This window comes from Phalaenopsis equestris, unplaced genomic scaffold (genome assembly GCF_001263595.1).
Source record: "Phalaenopsis equestris unplaced genomic scaffold, ASM126359v1 Scaffold000070, whole genome shotgun sequence".
NCBI classification, from domain to species: domain Eukaryota; kingdom Viridiplantae; phylum Streptophyta; class Magnoliopsida; order Asparagales; family Orchidaceae; genus Phalaenopsis; species Phalaenopsis equestris.
The window spans coordinates 323,139-347,580 of NW_018164512.1; the positions used below are offsets into that span (position 1 = coordinate 323,139).

Below are 24,442 nucleotides of genomic sequence, written 5' to 3' on the forward strand. Positions count from 1 at the left end.
CTAGACCTCAACCAAAAGTGAGGTCAACATGACCCCACCTAGTAAGTGCTAGAGATTAGGACCAACATATGGAACTTCATGTTGTGCAAAGAAGGGTTTAGAATTTCTAATGGTAAGAGTTTCTTTTCTAGTTTTCTAGGAATAGTCAACAGAAAAGTCCTATGGCTAGATCCTATGCCACTAAAGAGGAAAACTATACCTCAACCAAAAATGAGGTCAACAAAGGTCTAGAAACAAACCCCATGTGATTTATTGAGTCTAAGCAGAGATCTTAGGGTTTTAGTGTGAACGGTTCTCGGGCTAAGTCACTTGGGGACGATGAATAGATGTCGTTCGATAGCGCATGTATCCAATGGACGGAGGAGATCGAGTCAGACAGACTCTTGGTGCGTGAATTGCGGGCCGCGTGGCATGCTTAGGTGTAAAGCGCAATGAATGGGAGCGCGCCACATGTGAGTTCGGAGCCGCCGTAGGATGAGTTGGCGCCACGTGGATGAGTAGTAAAATATGGATTTTTTTGAATTATTTTAAATATCTGAACTTCAAAAATTAATATCTTTCTCTAGAAAAATTATTAAAATAAAAGAAAAATATCCTCTTGCTCAGTAAATAGAGGAGAATCATGTGGACTAAAAATAAAAATTATTTTCTTATTCTCTAATTTTTAATGGATTAAATACCCTCTGAAGTATTTTAATTCATTATGATCAAACATTGCTCACCATGACTTGAAATTTTAAGGGTGTGTTCCTCATGATAGAGACTATGTCCTCTGATTTTTTTCAAAGTTAGAGGACATCTCTATGCTTCTAACCTTAATTTTCAAGCTAAGGTGACCATTTTGGTCATTTTAATTATATAAATTAAAAGATCACTTGGAAAATTATGGGAATAATTTTAGTAGGTTTCCTATGGTCAGACAAGCTTAGAAAAAATACCATGATGGCTTGAATAATTTTGTAAATTTCTATATTTACTTAAGTGTATATCTTGCGTTAATTTATGTAAATTATATACTTATAAAAAATTGACAAAATCAATTCCACATTGTGCATAAAAATCATATTTACTTACTATAAAAATTTTAAAATTATTTGGCTTAGTTTAAGCACTAAAATTGATTTTTAAAGAAACTTTGTATTGTTGTACAAAAATAATTATAATAAATTAAATAAACTTAGAAAAATCATGAAAAATATTTTTCTAAGTTCCTTATGATCAGGGGAATTTAATAAAAATAAAATCTAATTTTGTGACAATATGTCATTTTTAAAGTTTATTTTGAATTACAAATAATTAAATTAATCAAAATTTACAAAAATATAAAAAAATGGTTTAAAATGTGTACAAATTTTTCCTGTTCACTTAGAATTCATTAGGACATTTTTTCTAATTTTTATAAGTTAAAAATAAATTTTAAAAGCGTAAAAATGAATTTTCCTTATTTTCTCATTAAAATAATTATAATAAATAAATTAAAAATCATAAAAATACAGAAATTAATTTTATGAGTTTTTTAAACTCAAAGAAGTCAAATAAAAATATAAAAATAATTTTAGTGATTAAAACATTATTTTCTATTTAATTTAAATCATTGAAATTGATCCAAAATTAAATAATAATAATGAAAATTTAATTCAAAAAATCATAAAATTTTTACCTAAGTGTTTCTCTGACCTAAGAAAACCTCTAATAATTTTCTCATAGATAAAATCTTTATTTTGGATAGTTAAATAAAATAATTTTTAAAACCTTATTTAATGAATTTAAATAATTATTTAAATTAAATTAAATTAAAAAAACACAAAGAAAAACCACATTATTCTCCTCTGATGTTTCAATTAACTCATGGATATGCCACTCTGAATGCTCAAGTCATTTAAGTTGTGTTTGATGAGTTATGAGGTAAAGTACCCCAAGGGCAAAATAGTCATTTTTGATTTTGGTCCTTAATCAAAATTTAGGATTAACCAAGGGGAAAAAATGGGAAAATTTTGATCGTAAGGAATATGATTGGATGATTAAAATACAATGGGACTAAAAGGTAGAAACTCACTCACCACATTTGCACAACATAAACAAGATCATAATTCTCTTAATCTTCATGACTTGGAAGTTAATTAAGATTAAATGATTCTTGAGTGATGGGCTTAAGTTAGAAAAGATTGATGATGATGTGATCTTTCAATAAGAATACATATCACTTAAATCAAAATTTTGGTAATCATCATTCCACCTATCATGATTGTTAAAGGCTTGATAGTGACATAAGCTCGATGTCTACACTCAATTAATCATATTTAGAAGATAACATGATTGTAAATTAACATCTTTAAACACTACAAGCATGACCTTAATTGCGGGCACCACAATCTTAAATTACTTAAACTTGCCTTAGGGGCACCCACTCACATAACTTTTAAATGAAACATCAATTGATTAATTGGGTATCATATCCTCGGGATAGTTAAATTATCAAGTTTCATTGAGCAACCGGGTAGCACACTTCAACCTCGGATGATTAATGGAACAATATGATAAGTCCAAAATAAACTTAGAATACTTTAAGAGATCTTCAAAATTGTCCAGGGCCATGCCTCGAGCATTTTGAAATCTATTGGATATTCTGTAGGGCAAATTGGAATTGGACTTGCCATATTTTTGTTCTAAAATTATCTGATAGGATCTTCTAAGATTAAATAAAGTCATAATAACTTGGGGTTTGGTAGCTAAACCTTCATCTACTCCTGTAATTTAAATTCCTTGGAAAATTATATACATGCCTTGCAAGTATTAACTTTTCAGATGGAGGAACGAGAAGAATCGACAGGTACACTTTTAAATTATTACATTTACTTTTTTGTACTTATTGCCTAGGGCTTGCATGTTAAACAACGATGTCACCCTGCATAAAAACCAAAACTGCTAGGATAGTCGTAAAACCAAAATCAAAACTAAAAATTAATCAAGATAAAATTTACTGCCACAACATTTAAAATATATGACTACTCAAAATTTAATCACAAACATCACTGAACAAAAACTGTAACTAAATTAAAACATCTCTATCGGATGATCGGGAATCCCTTGGAGGAGGTAACTTACGGTTTCTAACGAGATTTCATACGATCTAAATGAAAGAATGAAACTCATTAAGTTGAGTTTAGTGAATTCATTTGAACTAAGTGAATCCGAAAGAAAATAGTAGTGCCAGAACGAGGGAACCATAAGATCCTAACCAGTGTCACTCTAATCAACTTTAATATGTCCCATAACTTTTAAATAACAATGAGCCTTAGGGATATTTGATTTGAAATTATAACTTGATACATTAGAAAACCTAAACTTACTACGACGAGGAGCTTGGAACTAGCATTGTAGGCAGCACGATTATCTTCAACAGCAGAACATATCTACATCAGTTAAACACTCTTAGAATTAAATAACCAAGCTATAGGACTTCGAGGTGCTTTGCTTATGCAACATAAATCCTCAACTTTTCTTTAAGCCTTTGTATAGCTCTGTTGTACAATTTAAACCCTAATTTGTTTTAGGACTCCGAGTTTGTCATTCGTTATAACCTAAATCCTCACATCTTCCAGGCTATTTGTGTGATTATTTCACACGAATGTAAGCCATGACTAATAAAATTGGTAGGATAAAATATTTAAATATTTCTCCTTTAAACTAAAGCCAAACTATATGGTAGCTTGGAAAGTCATCGAGGTTCTTCTCTGGGTCTGTAACATCCCCTAGTTCTTCCTTCTTTGGATTCTATAATAAATGTTCCAAATTTGGGTCACTCCCCTTTCACACATCTTTGTCTGATCTCGTTGAAAAGTCCTATCCTTTTAACCTCTTTGAAGATAATATTCCCTGATTTTTATTGAGAGTTTTCTTAGGTGAATTTGGTTATCTAAGATGTAATTAACTATAGGGGTCTACTCTTATAGGAAGCTTTTCCGAACCCAGCTTAATTTAAACCCTATTTAATTCTTCATATTAAATAGGGGAACTTTAAAATGATTTTTGCAGACCAAACAGATGTCATATATTTCTTAATTTATTTGATCGAGCCTCACCCCCAAGTCTTGCGTTTATCTTTTGAGATAGATACATAGCTTGAGGTATAGTGCTCTTTCATTTGAATTATGAAAGATATGTGATTAGTTTGATTTCATATTTTTCTAAACTTATATATATATGTAAATTAAATGTCTTTCCAAAGCGGGCGACGAATTCCGATTCTGGCGACCGACAGCTTCCAACAGGTAACTCCTCAATTTTTTAGTGTCGATAGGGGTACGATACTTCTATAAGAGTGAGCCATTGTTTCTAATTGCATTTTGTGATCAGGCTCATAGGAATACTCTCAATTAAAGTATTTATTTATATTATATAGAATTACAAGATTGGTGTGTCTTCATGGTTGATGTTTCAAGACTTCAAATGGATAAACTCAGGATTTGAGAGATTAAATCTTGAAATTCAAGGAGTTGAGAAATAATGTCCAGTGATAATATGTCATGGAGAGGACAAAGTAGAGGGTTAGCCAACTCTAGAAAGAAGGTGTATCCTTAGGATTAGAATTATAAGAATGTTGAAAGTGATAGGTATTGATTTAAGAGGTTGTAATGGTTTGAGTTGATTAGTTTGAGTTAATTGATTAGAACTTATTAGTTTGAGTGAAAAATGTTTGTTTTAAGCTGACGGTTTTACATGAGTTGAGAAATATTTAATTGAGGTTGATTTATTTGAGTTGAAATAATGTTTGATTCAAAGTTGAAAGTTTGATTGAATTCAAACAGTTTAATTGAAGTTGAATTAAGAATAAGGGACATGGTAAGTTAGATAGATTTCTTGATAGAAGTGAAACCCTAACCCTAAAATAAATCTGGACTATATAAGAAGGCTAAGTAGGTGGACGAGACTAATTTTTTAGCATAACACCCCCGTCAAGATGCCCATGACTTTCCATTGTCTTAGGTTCATTGTATCCTTAAACTATTAAGCAACCAAAAATTCAAAGGTCTTAACTTAATGTCATAGTGATGATGAGTGTAGACCTTTTTACTATTAGGTGGCTTGAGGTGCCTTTTTTAGTAACTATTACTTATTTCGTTCTATGACACCTACATAATTTAAGGGGGTAAGGCTTTGCCATGGAAGAAAAAGGAAGGAAAGAGGGATTCACATCACAATTTCACAAACTATAACATGAAAAACCTATAAAAATGGAAAAATATGAGTGATTTATACCTTTTCTTAAGTAGAAGTGTTTGATTTCCTTACTTGGATGAAGTGTTTAATCCTTTCTTTCCTTGATGATGAGAGGAGAAGAGAATGTGGTGTGCTAGAGTTTTGTATTTGGTGTGAGGAGATGAGGGCCAAGAAAGTTTCATTCTTGGAGAGGATAGGAGGGGCTTGGTGGGTTTTTGGTTAAGTGAGCATGAGAGGGGGAAATGGAAAATTTAGGCCATTTAAAGTAGGGGAGCGAGAGAGGGACATTTCGACTATAAGAAGGGGAAATGTGTAATGAGTGCATCTTTTGCCAATAAGGGTTTAAGTGAAGGGAGAGAAGAGGAGGGAGTGGTTAAGGGAGAAAGGGAGGGAAAATTGGGAATTGGGGAAAATTTCAATTTTTTAGGCTAGTTGGAGGTGTTTAACACCAAAATGACAAACATAGCTCATTTGAAAGAGAAAATTGAAAGAAATTCAGTGGTACAATTTGTTTTGGTTCAAGTAGTCTATACCTCAAGATATTTCAAATCAAAGTTGCAATGTGTTTATGGATAAAATTTATATCTTGGCTTATTTGTCTCAAAAAAATGAGGAGAATGTACTTGTGAATTGATTATGGTAAAAATGAGTCATATGTTAAGATATTTCAAGTTAAAGTGTAGGCCCCACCATAGGAGAAAGAAACATTAGTATATTTGTGTGAAAAATTTTAAAGGATTTTGATTGATTAAATTAATTATTTTTAGCTCATATCTATTTTAATTAAAGTTTGGTTTTGATTTGAGACTACTTTGAGTGATTATCAGGATGATTATTTTATTATCAAAATTATTATCCAAATTATTGTAGGCTTAAAGGTCACCCAAATAAAGTCCAATTTAAACAAAAAAGTGTCAATTTGAAAGATTTTGACAATCCAAATGCACTTTCATAGTCTATTTATAAAAAAAATGATTTGTTAAGAAATTGTTATGTAAGATTATTTTTATGCATGAATACCCAAAATAAAAAATTTTACGTAAAAAAGGGTGTTTGATCATCATCAACCCGGTTTTCTTGCATCTTATATAATGAAATTCTAATCATAGGACTTGTGTGTGGAGAATACACTAATTTTGAGGTGGTAGAAACACTATTCATGCATGAAAACATGTACTGAAAATTTGTTCATAAAAATTGTGCTATATAATCCTCCAACTTATTTGTTATCTCTTAAAAAGATATATCCCTATATAATGAAGATGAATACCAAGTTTGTTTTCTTCAAATTAGTGTATGAGTAAGTGAACCATGATTGTGAAGAAAAAAAGGAGAAAATATTATTACATCTTTTATAAATTCATTATATTATCACTTTTTTTTTTGTTTTCCAATTCGATTGGAATGATAACTTTAGCATATACAACTTTTAGAAACTGTGATGTCCTATACTAATGACTACTTCGAAAGGTGAACGTAATCTAAGTATAAATGAAAGAATATCTTCAATAAGGATATGAAACTCCTGAATTTTAAGGCCTTCAAATCAATTATATTTATATATCTAAAAGTATTCAATGCATAAGTTTTAGGTCTTTTAATATTTTTCAATCCTTCAAAGACTATCAACTTTCCATTCTTTGACACATTTAAACATGCAAGCACAATACATAATAACCATTCCCTTGCATTTGAGGATGCAATGCACTCTTCACTCCGATATCAACTAAATTTTGTCATATTTGTAGGTTAATTAGTTAACATTTATCTAACAAATTACATTATCCATAAAATAAATAGTTTAGAAAGATTGGATTCAAGCCTAGCGGATTCAGGTTGAATCAAGTTCAAAATCAAATACTTCAACCCAGACTATAAATAAGTCTGATTAATGTTAAACATGTTATGATCAGATCAACTTCGAGTTAGCTGAAATTCAACTCATCAAACTAAACCAACATCCTTGACAATTGCCATGCAATACAAGAGAAAGGTTGTCAGGTTGGTCGAATCCAACTCAATCTGATTGGAGCTAATCTATTTCATGCCATCTCACAAGATTCCATCATTTATGAATTTGATTCAATACGGTCAGCAAATCTGAAAGCTAACCTAACAAATCTTTTGCCTATTCGATAACTTGAAACATATTTTACTATTTCATGTACTCCTCAAATTCATTCTTATGACAATGTGTTTTGCATCTAACCTTTCATATTTACATGCATAGCATTTTATTGTGTTTTGCATGTAAAAATGAAAATTTTTATATGAGATATGTAAATTCATAAGAATTGAGTACTATGTATGTAAATTTCCGAAGGCTAACCTTAACATCTTTTTTTTGTTATCATTTTAATTATGTTTATCATGACATTATCATGATTAGGGCTCTAAACGAGCCGAGCTTGAGTGAGCTCGGCCTTGGCTCGTGTTCGGCTCGTTCGAAATAGCACGTGTTCGAAATCGGCTCGTGAACAGTGTGTTCGTGTTCAGCTTGATTTAAATACTCGTGTTCGTGTTCAGTTCGTGTTCGGCTTTAAATTGACTCGTAAAAATTAAATTGAAAAAATTAGATGTAAAGTATGAGATTCGAACCTGGACCAAATGCATACAAAAAAAGGCACTAATCCTATTATCACACAAGATATTATGATTTAAATTTAGATATAAATATATATATTATATTATTATACAAATAATATATGTAATATTATATAAATAATTATATAACTTTTTTATTTCAAGCTAAAACGAGTTGAACACGAGCGAACAAAGAGCTGTTCGTGTTCCGCTCCGTTAAAAATTAAACTTGTTCATGTTCGGCTCATTTACTTCACGAACGAGCCGAACTCAAGCTGCTTAATGAGCCGAACACGAGCTGTTCGCGAATAACGAGCTTTTTTTACCGACCGACGCCCGAATCATGATGTGCCAATTAATTCGGTCGGTGCTTATTAGCTAATCAACTAATAAATGAAAATAATTCGCTTCTGATTTAAACGCAAAAGTTTACGTATCAATTGAGCACATAGAATTCGGAGTTTTGTGGACTATTACAATAACTTTTTTGTCATATATTTTTTAGTAACGCTTTCGTTTTAGTATAATTAGGGATAACTACATGCAAAGCACCCGTTTACAGAATTTTTTAAACAGTCAAATCGAAGTATTTACGTGTGCCACGATCAAATCATTGAAAATTCGATAAAATCATTGAGAATTCGATAAGAAAGAAAAATATGGGTTAGAGTTATTATCATGAATTTTAATTTTTGTGTGAGAATTTGAAAATTAGATCAAATAAAGTGCTTAATTTACAAATAATAATATTTATGATGCCATATATGTAGGGCTGTGAACGAGTTGAGCTTGAACAAGCTCAGGCTTGGCTCGTGTTCAGTTCGTTCAAATTTACTCGATTTTGAAATCGGCTCGTGTTCGAAATTAGCTCGTGAGCAGTGTGTTCGGGTTCGGCTCTAAAATAGCTCCTTAAAATTAATTAAAAAAATAGATGTAGAGTGTTGGATTTGAATATAACCAAATATTTACAAAAAAAAAAAAAAAAAAAAAAAAAAAAAACAAAAAATAAAAAAAAAAACTCTTTTTTTTAATCACTAGATGTGTTCTGATATAAATTTAGAAATAAATTTATATAATATATTATTATAAAAATAATATATATAATATTTTATTATATAAATAATTATATAATTTTATTATTTCGAGCTAAAATGAGTTGAACACAAGCGAATAAAGAGGTATTTGTGTTCGACTAATTTATAATTCAAGTTTAAGAAAATTGTTCTCATTCAACTCGTTCATCAGAGAATGAGCCATGAACACAGGTTTAGGAAGCTTTCTCTACATAAGACGTACGCAGAGCTGCGTACGTCTGTAACCTATATGTAGGTTACATGGAGGATTTCAGGAGGTTATAACCACGTTATACCCCCTGTAACCTCCCTGTAACCTACCTATATAAGAAAACAAAAGCGTGGAACTTACTCGAAGGTACAGGTAGGTTGCAAGGAGGTTACAGGGGGTATAACGCGGTTATAACCTCCTAAAATCCTCCATGTAACATGTTTGCAGGTTACAGACGTACGCAGCTCTGCTTACGTCTTATGTACGCAAATTTTTTTCATATTATTGGGAGTCCGGATAAAAAATTTTTGCGATAAAGTAACGCAATTTTCTACGTCATTGAAATATTGATGGTTGACCCGCATAACCGGCTGATATATGTTACATCATTATCATTATCTATTGTGATATTATAAATATTAGGGTTGTTGTCTTTACTTCTGTAATTGTACTACGCTGAGCATGGCTATTAATTTGTATATCATAAACTTTAGATAAGTACAATAATTAAACTATATTTTAAGTCATTGAAAATTTTCAAACGAAACCCACCAAAGAAACATGTCGCTTGTACTCCGGTCAGTTTATTTGCATCATTTTAAATAGGGCTACATATGTCGTGACTCGAAATGCTACAGTCACTATACAGCAATGGATGTATCATTATATATATAATGATTGACTGCCATTTCCCTATGCCCGGGGAACTTGATTAAATCGAGTGAGTTGTAGGATGGCCGATTTCAAAAAATGGCGGAGGTAGGTATGCCAAATGAAAAGACATGAATTGAGGAAAAGATTGACTAAAAGTGGGTCGGGTGATTACTTTCACACCAACTTGGCATTGAAATTTTGAACAACTGGGGTCGGAAGGGTCAGGCACCCAAAGATGGTTCTTTGCTCACTAATGACGAGATTCATGAAAGATTATTTTGCAAATCATTATAGAGATAAGTCCCGAGGTTGCCTTCGTAGGTGACCACCAGATTTGCACCTAGCGAGTGGAATAAACTTGGTCGTGGCAAAGATCAGAGAGATCAATGCGGTAGGGAAAAGAGTTGGCTTAGGCCTAGCATAAAAGCAATAAACTGACATATCTCAATCGATTGATAAAAGTTCAAGTTTTTCATGCAATCGGTCGATCACTTTGACCAATAAAAAAAAAGAAGAAAAAGAGGAAAAAAAAAACATGTAAATATATTTTATTATCGATTTTAAAATTTAACAATAGGGTAACGTGAGTGTTAAATATATGGAGTATGTGACTTACTTACCTCTCATACCACGTCTCACCTCTCACCCTCTTATTTAAATAGCCTCAACCAAGCCCTCCTTAATCCCTCCGCTCCTTAAGCTTGGCTTGGCAAAGTTTACAAGAAAAGCTTACGGTGGAGAGCTAAGAGAGCGAAAGGAAGAGAGATAGAAAGGAAGTTGTTTTGTAAATGTCGGAACGCTCGACAGTGTAATTTCTCGAATTAATAAAATTCTTTACAGCTCCATGGACGTAGGCAAATTAGCCGAACCACGTAAATCTGTGTGCTATTTTTTTATTTGCAATTTTTTTAATCCGATTTTTTTTTACTTTTTTGTTATCGTTTTTTCATAACAATTGGTATTAGAACCGTGATTTCAGATCTAAAGAAGAACGATGGGCGGAGACGAGGTGATGGCTTCGGGGATCGAGAAGTTTAATGATATAAATTTTGGTTTTTGAAAGATGCAGATAAATTGACTACCTCTATGGGAAGAAACTTTATCTTCCGTTACTAGTAAAAAAACTGGAAAAGATAGACGAGGCGGAATGAAATCTGTTGAATCGACAGTTTTTGTGATACGATTAACACTGTCAAGATTCGTTGCCCACAACTTCATCAAGGAGAGGACTACTACAGATATTAAGACGGCTTTATTAGGTATGTATGAAAAACCATCGACAAACAATATAGTGCGCTTGATGAAAAAGTTATTTAACTTGAAAAGGGCGGAATGCGTTTGTGTTGCTCATTACCTGAATGATTTCAATACAATCCTAAATCAATTGTCGTCTGTTGAAATTGATTTTGATGATGAGATAGTGCGTTGATATTGTTGGTGTCATTGTCAAATAGCTGGAAAACCATGGGGATGGACGTTAGCAGTTTTGCAGGTAAATTCAAACTATAATATAATGATATTCGTGATTTGATTTTGGCTGAGGAGGTGCGCAGGAAATATTCTGGCAAGACCTCGGGTTCGAGTTCGACATTGATTGTTGATTCCAGAGGGAGATCACATGACAGGAACTCAAACAGAATAAAATCAAAATCAAAGTCTGGTCAACAGACAACCTGCTGGAAATTGTGGCAAAGATGACTACATAAAAAGAAACTGCAGGAATTCTAACAAGAAGATGAATGATAGCGCAGATGTGATAACTGAAAAAATACAGGATATACTAATGCTGACAGTTCATAGTTCTGTTGATGACTGGATACTGGATTCAGGGGCTTCCTTCCGTACATTTTCCCACTAGGACTTAATGTAGAATTATGTTGCAGGTGAATTTGGGAAGGTATATATGGTTGATGGAACAACTTAGAACGTGGTGGGGATGTGAGACGTTAATATTGCTCTCTCTAACAAGAGCAAATGGACTTTGCAAAAGGTCAGACGCATTTCTGAGTTGAAGAAAAACCTCATTTCTGTTGGGCATTTCAATGAGGGTGGTCATTCGGGAGTGTTCTCAGATAGTACTTGAAAGATTACCAAAGTAGCATTAGTACTGGCTCAGGGTAAGCAAACAAACACACTATAAATGACTACATGTTTACTCAGGCGTGGACACATGAGTTAGAGGTACAATATGGAAAAACAGAATAATGTCAGTTTTTTAAAAGATGGCAGAGCGCCAAGGACAGAAAAATTGGATCTTGTACACAAAGATGTGTGGGGACCTTTTCCAGTGACATCTCTTGGAGGCTCTAGTTGCTGTAGAAATGTAAGGTTTGTTGACCTACCAAAGATCACAGTGTAGGGCAGTGATGTAAATGAAGAGGAGAGTGGCTCTGAGACACCCATTCCTATTGTTCTACAAACAGATGGGTTAAAGTGATGTAAATGCCAACTCCATTAGTCTATTTATACATCTCACTAGGCATGGAATCCCAAAGGATGTCAATTATCAAAACAATTTTCTCAATTATGAGGCCATAAATTGTTTAACAATTTCTCTCCCTTTATTTTAAATATCTTAATCAAGGAGTAGGAAAACTCGAGGAACTAAACAGCAAAACTGCTAACATGAATCTCAAAGCAATCAAACACCCAAGGACGTTGGTTCGGCAATCGAAGCAACAGGTCGAAGGAGCATGGTATGAACCAGCTATCAAACAACCGACCAGGCTATCAAGTCAGCAGACCAATGTTGTCGAGGGATTCAATCGACGGACTACGCTTACGACCCCAAGCTTCCCAAACTTTTTTCAAGAGCGTCAGATCACAACTAGTCGATCGATCAGCTTTGTCTCGACATGAACGATCGACGCACAACCGATAATCATTATAGATTGGACCAAAATCTATCAATCTGATAATGACTATTATATTATGCTTAAATGACAACACAAATCTTGTATTAAATTTGTGCATTAACTGTATTAAGCACGATTTCTATAAGCTTTTCCTCAATTTTGTAAATGTCTGAAAATGTCCCCTATAAGTGAGAGGTCCAAAGATGAATAAGGGCCCCCCCACTCATCAACTCCTCTGCTCAGAATTCTTCGTCGGTTCTACTTTGTCTCCAACTCTCCTCGTGGCATCAACTCCCAAGATGTGTTTTACCTAAATGTTGATTTAGGATTTAACAACTAAATACTTAGCGTTTAAATAACCCTTTAATCAAAGTAATCTGTGTTGTTAGATCAAGCTGAACAAATTAAAACAAAATAATTTTTAACCTCTTTCCTCGCCTACCAATCTAACCACTCAACTTAAGAAAATTAATTACATAATTCATCCATTATGAGAAGAAAATATTTTTTTTATAATTTCTTATATTTAGATTTATTGAAACAACTTAGAGATTAATACACAAGTATAATTTTATACCTAACTTTACATTGTGAGAATTAATTACTTACTAAATATATTAAAAAATATAAACAAAATACTATGCACTCCATTCCCATCCTAAAACATTATGCATTAGTAAGCTATTAAGGTTTGGCTTTTTTTTCTTTTCAGTCTAAATATATAAAAAAAAATTAAATTACACGTAGCCAGATGGTGACAGGGTGTGGTGACCAACCGGAACCTACTCTGGGCCCCACGGTCTCGTGGGGCCCTTTCCACCTTGTCAACGGTTTATCGGTGGGCCCATTTGAAGTTGGCTAACTCGTTGGGTTAACTGAATCCCAAACCGCTAGCGGACAGTCCACGCCGGTTTCACTTTCACTGCGAACGTAACTGACGAACAGATAATATTAAAAGTTTGGGTGCTATACATATGTAAAAGCCCCCATTTTTAAATTCTCCACGCCCGCGGCTGCAATAAATTTAGGGCAATCATACAAAGCCCACACAAATTTGCTATTTACAAATCTACCCCCATCTTACATCCATTTTTCATCTATTTTTCAAATTCTAACTTAAATATAAAAATTCATGGTAAAAACTAAACCCATATTATTGCTTTTTATCAAATTCTCATTAGTTTGGCTGTTGTACCCGTAAAAATAGAAAAATTATTACATCAAGACTCACGCATGCAGAGCTGTTTGTTGAGTCCAATCTCACGCTGACACGTGAAATTACGTCCTACTTACATAAAAATGAAAAAAATAAAGCAAACGCATGTCCCGATCATATCGATACGTTATAGGAATATTTAATCGCATAATAATATTCCTAGTGTTATTCTGAATATTTTTCACGTTATTATGAATATTTTCTGCGTTATTGATGTGTTATTCAGAATAACACGATGAAATATTCATATAATACGGCGGCAAAGATAAATAATGCAAAAAATATTTGCTTTGGGTCTGTAACGCATCGGTCGAGTCGCGTGTTTTCATTTTTTTTTTTATTTTTTTATGTAGGTGAGCTGACTTTCCACGTGTTAGCGCTAGATTGGACTCCGCCAACAGTTCTGTATGCGGATTCCTGATGTAATAATTTTTCGTAAAAAACTGGTCTCAGAAAAATCATCTGGGGTATGATTTGTAATTATCCATATTTTGTCAGGTTTATATGTAATTATCCCTAATTTTATTCATTTATTTACTTCCGCATTTTTCGCTCGCTTGTCAGAAAGAAGACAAATCGAGGAACAGACGGTACTCCTCGTAATAATCTTATCACGCCTCTGCCTTTCGCTCACTTCTCATGGAATTCGCTACTTAATTGTATTAAATGCGATTGAATTCGTTTGATTCATTGTGAACGACTCTTCTTCTTCTTCTTTCCGCAGTTCTGAGGATGAATGATTGCATTAACTGTGAAATCCCGTAAGAAGTGCGAATTGGATGTGTTCGTCGATTCCTTCTTCCTTATTTAATGTAAGAGATTTTATCAATATTTGCTGTTTTCCGGATCTCTGGCAAATTTTCAAGGATAAAATCGATAGGATCTGATCTTATCCGTTCTGAGTATGCAAGCTCGGAAGTAAAATCTAGAGAAAAAAAGATAGCGAAAGAGAGTTATTCGCAGTATACTTTGACTGAGGTGGCGTGAGCTTGCGGACTTGGCTTTCTTGATTGTAGAAATTTCTTTTGAAGACAAATGGTTGAAGGCTGAGGGGTGTGAGGGTTTCCTCTCTCCAATCTTCAAGTAAATTTTGCTTCACGGAGAACGGATGATCTAGGGCTGGAGATGGTTGTTCGGGTTTGGTGCCACGGGATTCTCTTACTCTGGTTTTCTCTTAGCTCCATTGGATTCGCCGAGCCTGTTGAAGATAAGCAAGCGCTGCTCGATTTCCAATCCAAGATCGCGCATGGCTTCGCACTGAATTGGAGGGAGGATACCTCTGTGTGCGAGAACTGGAAGGGAGTAATATGTGATGCTGAGCATTCGCGTGTCATCGAGCTTCGGCTACCCGGGATCGGATTCAATGGAGAGGTCCCTCCCAATACCCTCAGCCGACTCTCAGCTCTCCACATCCTAAGTCTCCGATCCAACGGCCTCACCGGCCCCTTTCCCTCCTCTTTCTCTAATCTCAGTGCCCTAACGGAGATTCACCTTCAGCTGAATAACTTCTCTGGCCTCCTGCCTTCGGATTTCCTTTCGTGGAAGAATCTGACAGTGCTGGATCTTTCCTATAATAGCTTCAATGGGACAATCCCTCCTTCCATCTCCAATCTCACTCATCTCGTTGCATTAAACCTCTCCAACAACTCCCTTTCTGGTCATATTCCAGATCTCCAGCTCCCAAGGCTTCTATTTTTCAATATCTCTAACAATCATATCAATGGCAGCATACCCGCGTCCCTTCAGAGGTTTCCGGATTCGTCATTTTTTGGGAATGAAATATCCTTTGCTGCTCCAGCTTCATCTTCCCCCGTCCCGGCGCAACTCACTCCTGATGCTTCAAGAAGAAAGATTAGCGAATCAGCGCTTCTTGGAATCATAATTGGTGGTTCTTCTGCAGTGTTTTTGGTTTTCGCCGTCGTTCTTGTGATTTGCTATTCCCGAAAGAGAGATGGGAATACTGTAATCATAGGGAAGGAATCTAAGGGCGATGCATCACCGGAGAAGACAGATGCTAGGAATTCCGATGAGAGCAAACAGCTCGTGTTCTTTGATGGTTCTTCCTCTGCATTTGATTTGGAGGATTTGTTGAAGGCTTCAGCTGAGGTGCTTGGAAAGGGGAATTATGGGACGGCTTATAAGGCCGTGTTGGAGGATGCCTCAATTGTGGTGGTGAAGAGGCTGAAGGATGTTGCAGTTACAAAGAGGGAGCTTGAGCAGCTAATGGAGGTCGTTGGGAGGATCCGTCATGAGAATGTTGTGGAGATGAAGGCTTATTACTACTCGAAGGATGAAAAGCTTGTTGTCTATGATTACTACAGCCAGGGAAGTGTTTACTCTATGCTACATGGTATAACTTTTCTACTCTCATCAGTTAAAACTTTTTCTTCTCTATTGGACTAATAAAATAACAAGCATTTTTGCACTGAAGGTTATTACGATGAGGAAAACTAATATGAAACTGACTTTCATAAAAAATTAACAGATAGATTAATTCTGCGTTATTTATTTGGCCCGAGTCTCCTGCATTTGTGATGTTGCCTTTTAATATACATCCATTAGTCAGATTTACATTGTTTAATTTGAATAAAAAGTTACATTCAATTAAACAAAATTTCCTATAAAGAAAAAAAAAATAACTCCAAAATTACAAGAATTTAAATTAGGGGCATTTGCATACATGCCAGTCAATTTTTGTGTTTACATATGGACACACCTAAACATTGATTTTTATATTTATAGCCCAAATGTTTCATATCGCATAAAAAATACTACTATTTTCTCTTAAAAAGTGAAATACAGCTTTTAATGTATGTAAATCTTCCTTTAAATTATCATTTTATAATACTGAGTTAGATTGATAACTAGCAATGTATCAAGATTTGATGATTATGAATGAAGCAATTGCGCCAAAGAGAATTCTAGCCACAGATATCTTTGATTTTCTATCACTGATTTCTTATAACAATTTGCACATCACAGTAAAATAACCAAGTGTAAGAAAAGATGTGTATAATAAAGTGATCTTAAGAGTATATCATTTCAGTGTGTTTGCCAAGAAATTTTCACTTGATAATTTGAAGTGTGCGCAAATCTAATTCACCAAAATAATTTTGTATCTAACAGATGGTATGGAAGTTAACCTCCTTGTTTCTATTTTGATCACATGTGAACTGCATTTGCAGCAATTCCTCTTAGATGATTTTTTTTTAACTTCTCATACAAATCAATTTCTTGCCACAACAAATACCCCTACTCTTGTAGGGTTAAGGAGACTCATTTTGTTAAAATGTGAAAAGCTATTTACCTACATGATTTATATATTGAATGATGTTTTGAGCCGCCAATAAACTCAATATTCTATTATTACTTAATGAGAAATGGCTATGTTTTCTTCAGTAAAATTTTAAAGATATATAAATAGCCCTACTCCTACTCAGTGCAACTCAAAAGATTATAATGTCTTAGGAATTCATCTGATTTTAAGCTCTAAAACTCAAATCATGAATACATGCAACCCCTTCAAAACATCTAGTGCCTACCTCAAAATTAGCTTGAGAGGAATGAAGTCAATTTTACTGGACCTCATTTTAAACTGTTTAATATATCCACTTTTCAAATATATGAACATTATGGAGTAAATAATTCTTGATCATATTTGCCTTTTATAAACTAAGTAGTGCATGGGGATGTCTTGGTAGAGGTAAAGAGTTGAAAGAAATCATCAAGGATAGGATAACAAATGGTGGTGAACCCAGCTACCTTAGGAATAGATGAGTTTAATAATTTTAACCACATAGTTTACATCAATGCGCCTCCACTCTATCCACATGAGACTCTAGGACTTGTGTTAGAAGTTGGTTAGTTCTAGGGAAGGTCTTCATATTAGCAACAGTGCTACTGAGAAATTTGTCAACTACATTGATGTTAGTGAGAAGAATGAGGGTCTTCAAACCCAAGGATTTTATTATTCTTTTGCCCTCACTGATACCACCAAAGGGTATGGGTGCAGAATTCAGCAAGAATTAGGAGAAAGAAAGGAAGAAATGGGCAAGAACCGCAAGAAGGAAGAGAAGAAATACGCAAGAACTGTTCTCTGATACTAAGTGAAGCTGGAACTGTGAGAAGAAGTTGCCAAATCGCAATAGGAAGAAGAAATCTGCATTGGGAATTAATAGAAAACAGCCAACAGAGAGCAGGAAAAAACAACCGGAAATCATGCACTATAGGATCCTGACAAAAGAAGAAGATAAAATGGCAAATTCACCACCTGAGACGTACAACCGGATACCACAAGGAAAGTAAAGCCAGCCTTCAAGAAAAAAATAGAAAATTCTTCTAGATTGCTCTCCCTATACACAACATACCTATTTATAAAGGCTGGACTCTGCTAATTAGTAGTATGTCATCCCAAAATATAAAGACACAAATAACAGACTAAAGCACATAATCCAAGACATATAAACTAAAATAAAACTCAAGCTCCCACGTTGCCCACTCTTCAATTTTTCAAGGTTTGGGAAATGAATGGCGGTTACAATGTTGAAATAATTGAGTGAGACGAAGAGGGGAGATGAGGAAAGCAATGTGTAAGATTGGTGAAGAGGGGAGATGAGAAAAGCAATGTGCGAGAATGAGAGGAGCGAGAATGAGAGGAGCGAGATTCCATATGTTTTCTCAGACTAATTTAATTCTCCCACAACTAATACAATAACTTTGATAATGGTCAAGGCTTGGATAAATAATAACTTCATTACTTCTTACACAGCTTTCACCAAATCACAACATTAAGGATTGTTTTTTCAGGATATGCAACATTGTTGCGTGATTTCCATTCTTTTTTTTCATTTGATGTTAAATTTTAAATTTGAACGACTTACAAATTAATTTTTGAGGCAAATTGAATGTGCTATTGGGTTTTGCATTGAACTAAATTATTTTTTACCTAAATTAGGAGCTGTGAAACATTAAATCCTTTGTCGCATACAATTTAAAGTTAAACTACATACATTAAATCCTTTGTGCGCTCAGCCTTTGGTAGGAGGAGTTTCATACTCCCCGCATGATAATGGAATTTTACTATAATTCCATTCTTAAAAGTTCCTACGCCATATTTGACTTACTGTGGGTTTACTTCCAATGCATTTATTTGTTTGCAATATTTAGTTATTTGATTAAGATATTCGTACTGGATGGCAGAAGTTGGAGTTCACCGCAAGTTACCCCTTTTTTTTTTTTATAAGATTTGCACACATACCACGCAACTCTTACGTACTTGCATATCTAACACCTAAACTTTTAATTTTTACATACATGCAGCCTTAGTCTTGCATGAAAAGGTTTAATTTACTTTTTAAAAGTTAAAATGACAGTATTTTTATGCTATGAAATATTTGAGTGGTGTAAGTCTAAAATTTAAAGTTTTAGTGTGGGTACCGCCACATTTTTTGTTTGGTCATATTACCCTGTTTTATTAGAACGGACATGTTTTGATACTTCTATGAATGCTTGCTCTTCTGAGAAATGAACCATTCATTTGCATTTCAATATCTTTAATCTTTATGCATGCTATGATTCTCTGCTCTTTTTATTGTACAAAAATTGAATTTCTGTTTTACTTCATGAGGCCACTGGCCATGCACATGGAGATCATGGTCTATTGGTAGAGAGGCTTAGTACATTTTACTAGGCTTTCTTTTGTATGATACCATCTGCTTGACAGGCCGAGGGGTTGGTGTACTTTGTTCCTTCAGTTGTTCCAAAATTGCCAACTTAGTTTCTCTAGAATTTCAGAGCCTTGTCTATTTCTAACTTTTGGACATAATTTCAGTCCTTGAATTCATATCGAATTCGAATGGATTCTGAAAGGTATAGTTAGACATAAGCATGTTTGTTGCCTCTGATTTAACCAAGAGCTATTAAGACATCCAGTCATGCACTTTTATTTCATATAGAAAACTATTTTAAGTTTTTCAATCCCTTGCGACTTGTTTACTCAATTTATATTCTATGGTGCATTTACTTCTTTTGTAATTGAATCTCTTTATTATTATTACTATTATTTTACTCTCTACTGAAAATGCTCATTGTTCCTTGCTTTTCCTGCTCTACTGATCCTGAGATGTTGATTCAAACATGGCAATCATGTTTTCTTCTAAGGTTTATCATAAAATTGGGAGTACAATCATGATGATATTTGTTCTAACCATCCTTTCGCAGGAAGGCGAGGCGAAGGCTGGATGCCACTAGATTGGGAAAGCAGGCTTCTGATAGCCCTTGGAGCTGCAAGAGGAATAGCCTACATCCATCTCCAACATGACGCCAAGCTCGTCCACGGAAACATAAAATCATCCAACATCTTCCTCAACAGCCGCCACTACGGCTGCATCTCCGACCTCGGCCTGGCAGCCCTCGTAAGCCCCACAATCCCCCACTCGTCTCGCATCGCCGGATACCGCGCTCCTGAAATCCTCGATCCCCGAAAATCCTCACAAGCCTCCGACGTCTACAGCTTCGGAGTCCTCATCCTCGAGCTCCTCACCGGCAAACCTCCCATCCAGATGACCGCAAGCGGCGGAGAAATCCTTCACTTGGTTCGATGGGTTCAATCCGTCGTTCGGGAGGAGTGGACGGCTGAGGTTTTCGATGCGCGGCTGATGAGATATCCTAACATCGAGGAAGAGTTGGTCGAGATGCTCCAGATTGCGATGGCCTGTGTTGGAAAGATGCCGGAGCAGCGGCCGAAGATGGCGGAGGTTGTGCGAATGATTGAGTATATAAGGAGGTTTGATAGCAGCAGTCGGCCGTCGGTGGAGTTGAGGTCGGATGAATCCAAGAGCTTGACGCCGACAGTGCTGCGAAATACTCCAGAGTTGGAATCCCCTCTGCAGTGAGACTAATTATTGTGTGTAGTATGTTATTTGTTTTAGAATTGGAAAGAGGCGGAAGATTTGGGCAGTGAGGTTCATGGTTTTTCCTGGCTCTGTAAGATCTGACTACTGAATAAGTTCAGATTTGAAGTCATTGATCTCATACAGGATTCTGCACTTGTCCTCCCTCATGATGTTTAGAACTAGTTATATGCTTATAATTTATTTGGATAAAAATAAGCTAGAGAGTTTAAATAGAGTTGGCCTTTATTATATTTGACTTGACGAGAGCTTGAACTGAATTTTTTTGTTGTAAGAATATTGTGTATTTTTTTTCCATTTTAATTTTCGTGTATTTCATTTTACATAATGGTCAAAAATAAAATTTTAATACTTATTGTTGCATGTCTGAAGATTCACCACAGTAAAGTTATATTTTAATGTCTTGGCATTGCTTGAAAATTTAAAACACAAAGATAAATAAAAAAAAATTGAAGATACCAAAATTTTTATTCGGATCTTGAAAGAGAAAAAAACACGGGGTCTATCATAGTCGTAGTAATCAATTGTATTTGTAAGTACGTAGATTAATCTTTCTCATGAATTAGAGAAGATTGAATTGTGATGTTTATATTAAGAATGTAAAATAGTAGTTTAGTTATAATAGTCGCAATTGAGCTACAACAAATATATTTCGTCTTGAACGCTATAACCAGATGTTGTAATAGTGACAATTAGTCAGATGTTGTAGTTGAAAGTTGTAACAGTAGTAGTCGACTGCAGATGACATGTTGATGTTTCACATGCAGTAGTTAGTCACTAAAGGTCGTTGGTGAAAGTTGCAATATCATTAGTTGGTCACAAAGGCCAAAATTGGTAACAATAATGGTGTTTCTAGAGGTCATAGTTGAAAGCTGTAACAGTAGTAGTTTGTCAAATTCCATGGTTGGTGAATGTAATATCATTAGTTGACCACAAATATCATAGTTAGTGGCTGCAATAAGCATCAATTGGCTATAAAAGTCATAGTTAGAAGCAATAGTAATAATCAGTCATATAGGTTGTACTCGGGAGTTGTAATAGTGTTAGTTGGTCATAAAGAATATAATTGGAAGTTGTAGTAATAGTTGGTCGAGTTGGGAGTTATAATACCATCACTTGACAACAAAGGTGGTAGCTGCAGTAGTAGCTGGTCATATAAGCTATAGTTGAGGGCTCCAATAAAGTCAGTTGGCCATAGAGATCATATTTGAAAGTTGTAGTAGTAGTTGATCATATAGGTTATAGTTGAGGGCAATAATAGAGTCAGTTAGCTATAGATGTCGCACTTGACTGCAATAGTGTCAGTTAGCCATAAAGTACATAGTTGAATACTTTAATAGCGTCAGTTTGCTACATAGTCGTACTTGGTGACTATAATAGCATCAGTTGGTCACATAGGCCGTAGTTTTTTTTTTTAAGTTATAATAACATCAGTCAGTCACATATGCCGTAGTCAGTGGTTGTAATAACATCTATTAGCCATAGATGTCATAGTTAAAAGTTATAATAGCATCCATTGACCACAGAGGTGGTATGTGGTGACTACAATATAGTCAGTTGGCCACAAAAGTAGTACTTGAAAGTTGTAATGACATCAATTGACCATAGATGTCGTAATTGGTGACTGCAATAGTATTAGTTGGCCACTGAGGTCATAAGTTAGCATCGCGTCTTCAATACAGTTTTATTTTGTACAATTGAAATTGGGATATGATATTAGCAAGTAAAGGGTCGTCGATGGCGGCGAGCAGAGGCGTTGGTGGTGATCGACGATGGCCACCGAGCAGTGGTTAATGGTGGTCGATGGCTACAAAAGTTGGAATTTGTCATAAGGTCTTCAATATTGTGTTATACATTACGACCACATTTGTAATACAATGTTAGCAAGCAGCGGTTTGCGAGGAAGGTGAACAGGGGCAGTCGGCGGTGGTTGATGGCAACTGACGGGCGATGATTGGCAGTGGTAGGTAATTATATAGGTCAGAAGTTATCGTCAGGTCTTTTGTTTAGAAGAGCCTTTGGAGTACCTTGTTGAGGATACAATAATACATAGTGCAGAAACGCCTAAAACCGAAACTCCAAAACATATTTATGCATAAAAACCCGTGAGGAACAATACATTTCTATCTCAAAATGATAATACTTCAACCCTCATTTCCCAACGTATACCACACAGTGAAAGATAAAGATAAAAAAGAAATATATAAAGTATATATAATGCTTATGTCTGCACGATTTGAGGTCACGGATAACAATCGTTGTGAAATAGGAGAGTTTCCATACAATTTTACAGACCAAATTTCTTTACCCCACAAATATTTGTCGCATTACAACAATAATAGTTTCCATACCATTTCAAATATTGTTCTCACCGCATTACAACAATGATAGTAATCGCCAATGCCATCAAAAGATCATAAACATATTGAAGAATAGCTAAAGATCATTTTAAACGCATTCTATCTTTCGCATGACAGCATTCAACACTGCCAAATTGAAATCAAACAAAATATCACTCAACAAGGACCTTTTCTCTGCATACCAACAATGTTAATATGAGGATCCCGAATCTTTTAAATGACAGCATATCCCCAATGGTAAAAACCGTTTCTAACCCAAATACTAAAAACCAAAATGAGGATCCCAAATCCTAGGGAACATTTTGAAGAACAAATTTTTAGGTTAAAAACCCTTGACGAGGAGCAAAGATGAGGAGATAAGAGACAATTTCGAACCCCTAAAAAATTCCATACAAACAATACCAGGCAATAATCCCAGGCAACAATCAAAACTTCTAAAATGATATTCAGACGAACGATACCTGAAATATTGCAAAGAATTTCAAGGGGTTTACGGGATCGAGGATTGATCCAGGAGCAGAGACGAGGCAGGGGGCCAGGAGCGGCGAAGAGTGCGATACGACAGAGGGGAGATTGATCGCAGATCTAGGGCAAGATGGGATCGAAGGGGGCGCGAGATGGGATCGAAGGGGGCGCGAGATGGGATCGAAGGGGCGGCGGGGTAATAAGATATTCCTAAACGTTGAAACGCAGGGGGCGAGGAGCGGCGAAGGATCCGATGGATTATAGCATAAAGCATTACGCGATTAAAGCCACCGCAGTCACAAACGCCTTCTCCAAACGCGACCACGGCGTTCCTAAAACGCCGAACACACTATTAAGCTTGCCCCAAACGGACCCTTAATCATAACTGAAAAATTCTGTCCTAGCTTAAGAAAAATATGATAGATTGAAGACCTGTCTCTAATCAAAGCTTGATTTTTCCACTAGTGTGCATAGAAGCGGAAGAATGAAGTTCATTCAAATCTAAATACATATATAAATTCACACATATATTCGTTCATAAACACATTAGACACTTTTTATTGTATCTTGAACTCGCTCGATCTGACATAGGCTTATGACATTTCAATTCAATGCTAGGTGGATTTGGCTCATTAATCAACTCATTCATTTCAACACAAGCCAAGAATTGACTATCTTTTTTGATAATCTTCGAGCAAAATTCACAACTTAGCTCTAAGCTCGATTTTCCAACATCATCTTTTGAAACAAGAGGAATTCTTATCGAACATGTTTTTAGTTCGAGCACCAAACCACGGAATGTCCAAGGTTTATCTATCTATGAAACCTACCAACCAAAGGTTAGGCCAAAGAAGGAAATGAAAATGAGTCAAATGGGTGGAAGAACAACCATTC

General features: G+C 35.0%; 1 protein-coding gene across 1 annotated transcript; it reads left to right on the plus strand.

The window, feature by feature from the left end:
• The first annotated feature begins 14,364 nt into the window (after positions 1-14,364).
• LOC110019692 (probable inactive receptor kinase At4g23740) lies at positions 14,365-20,991 on the plus strand. The gene is made up of 2 exons (XM_020717473.1): positions 14,365-16,162; positions 20,032-20,991. Exons 1-2 carry the CDS (start codon positions 14,938-14,940, stop codon positions 20,703-20,705), a joined length of 1,899 nt encoding a protein of 632 aa, XP_020573132.1. The 5' UTR covers positions 14,365-14,937; the 3' UTR covers positions 20,706-20,991.
• The last annotated feature ends 3,451 nt before the right edge of the window (positions 20,992-24,442 follow it).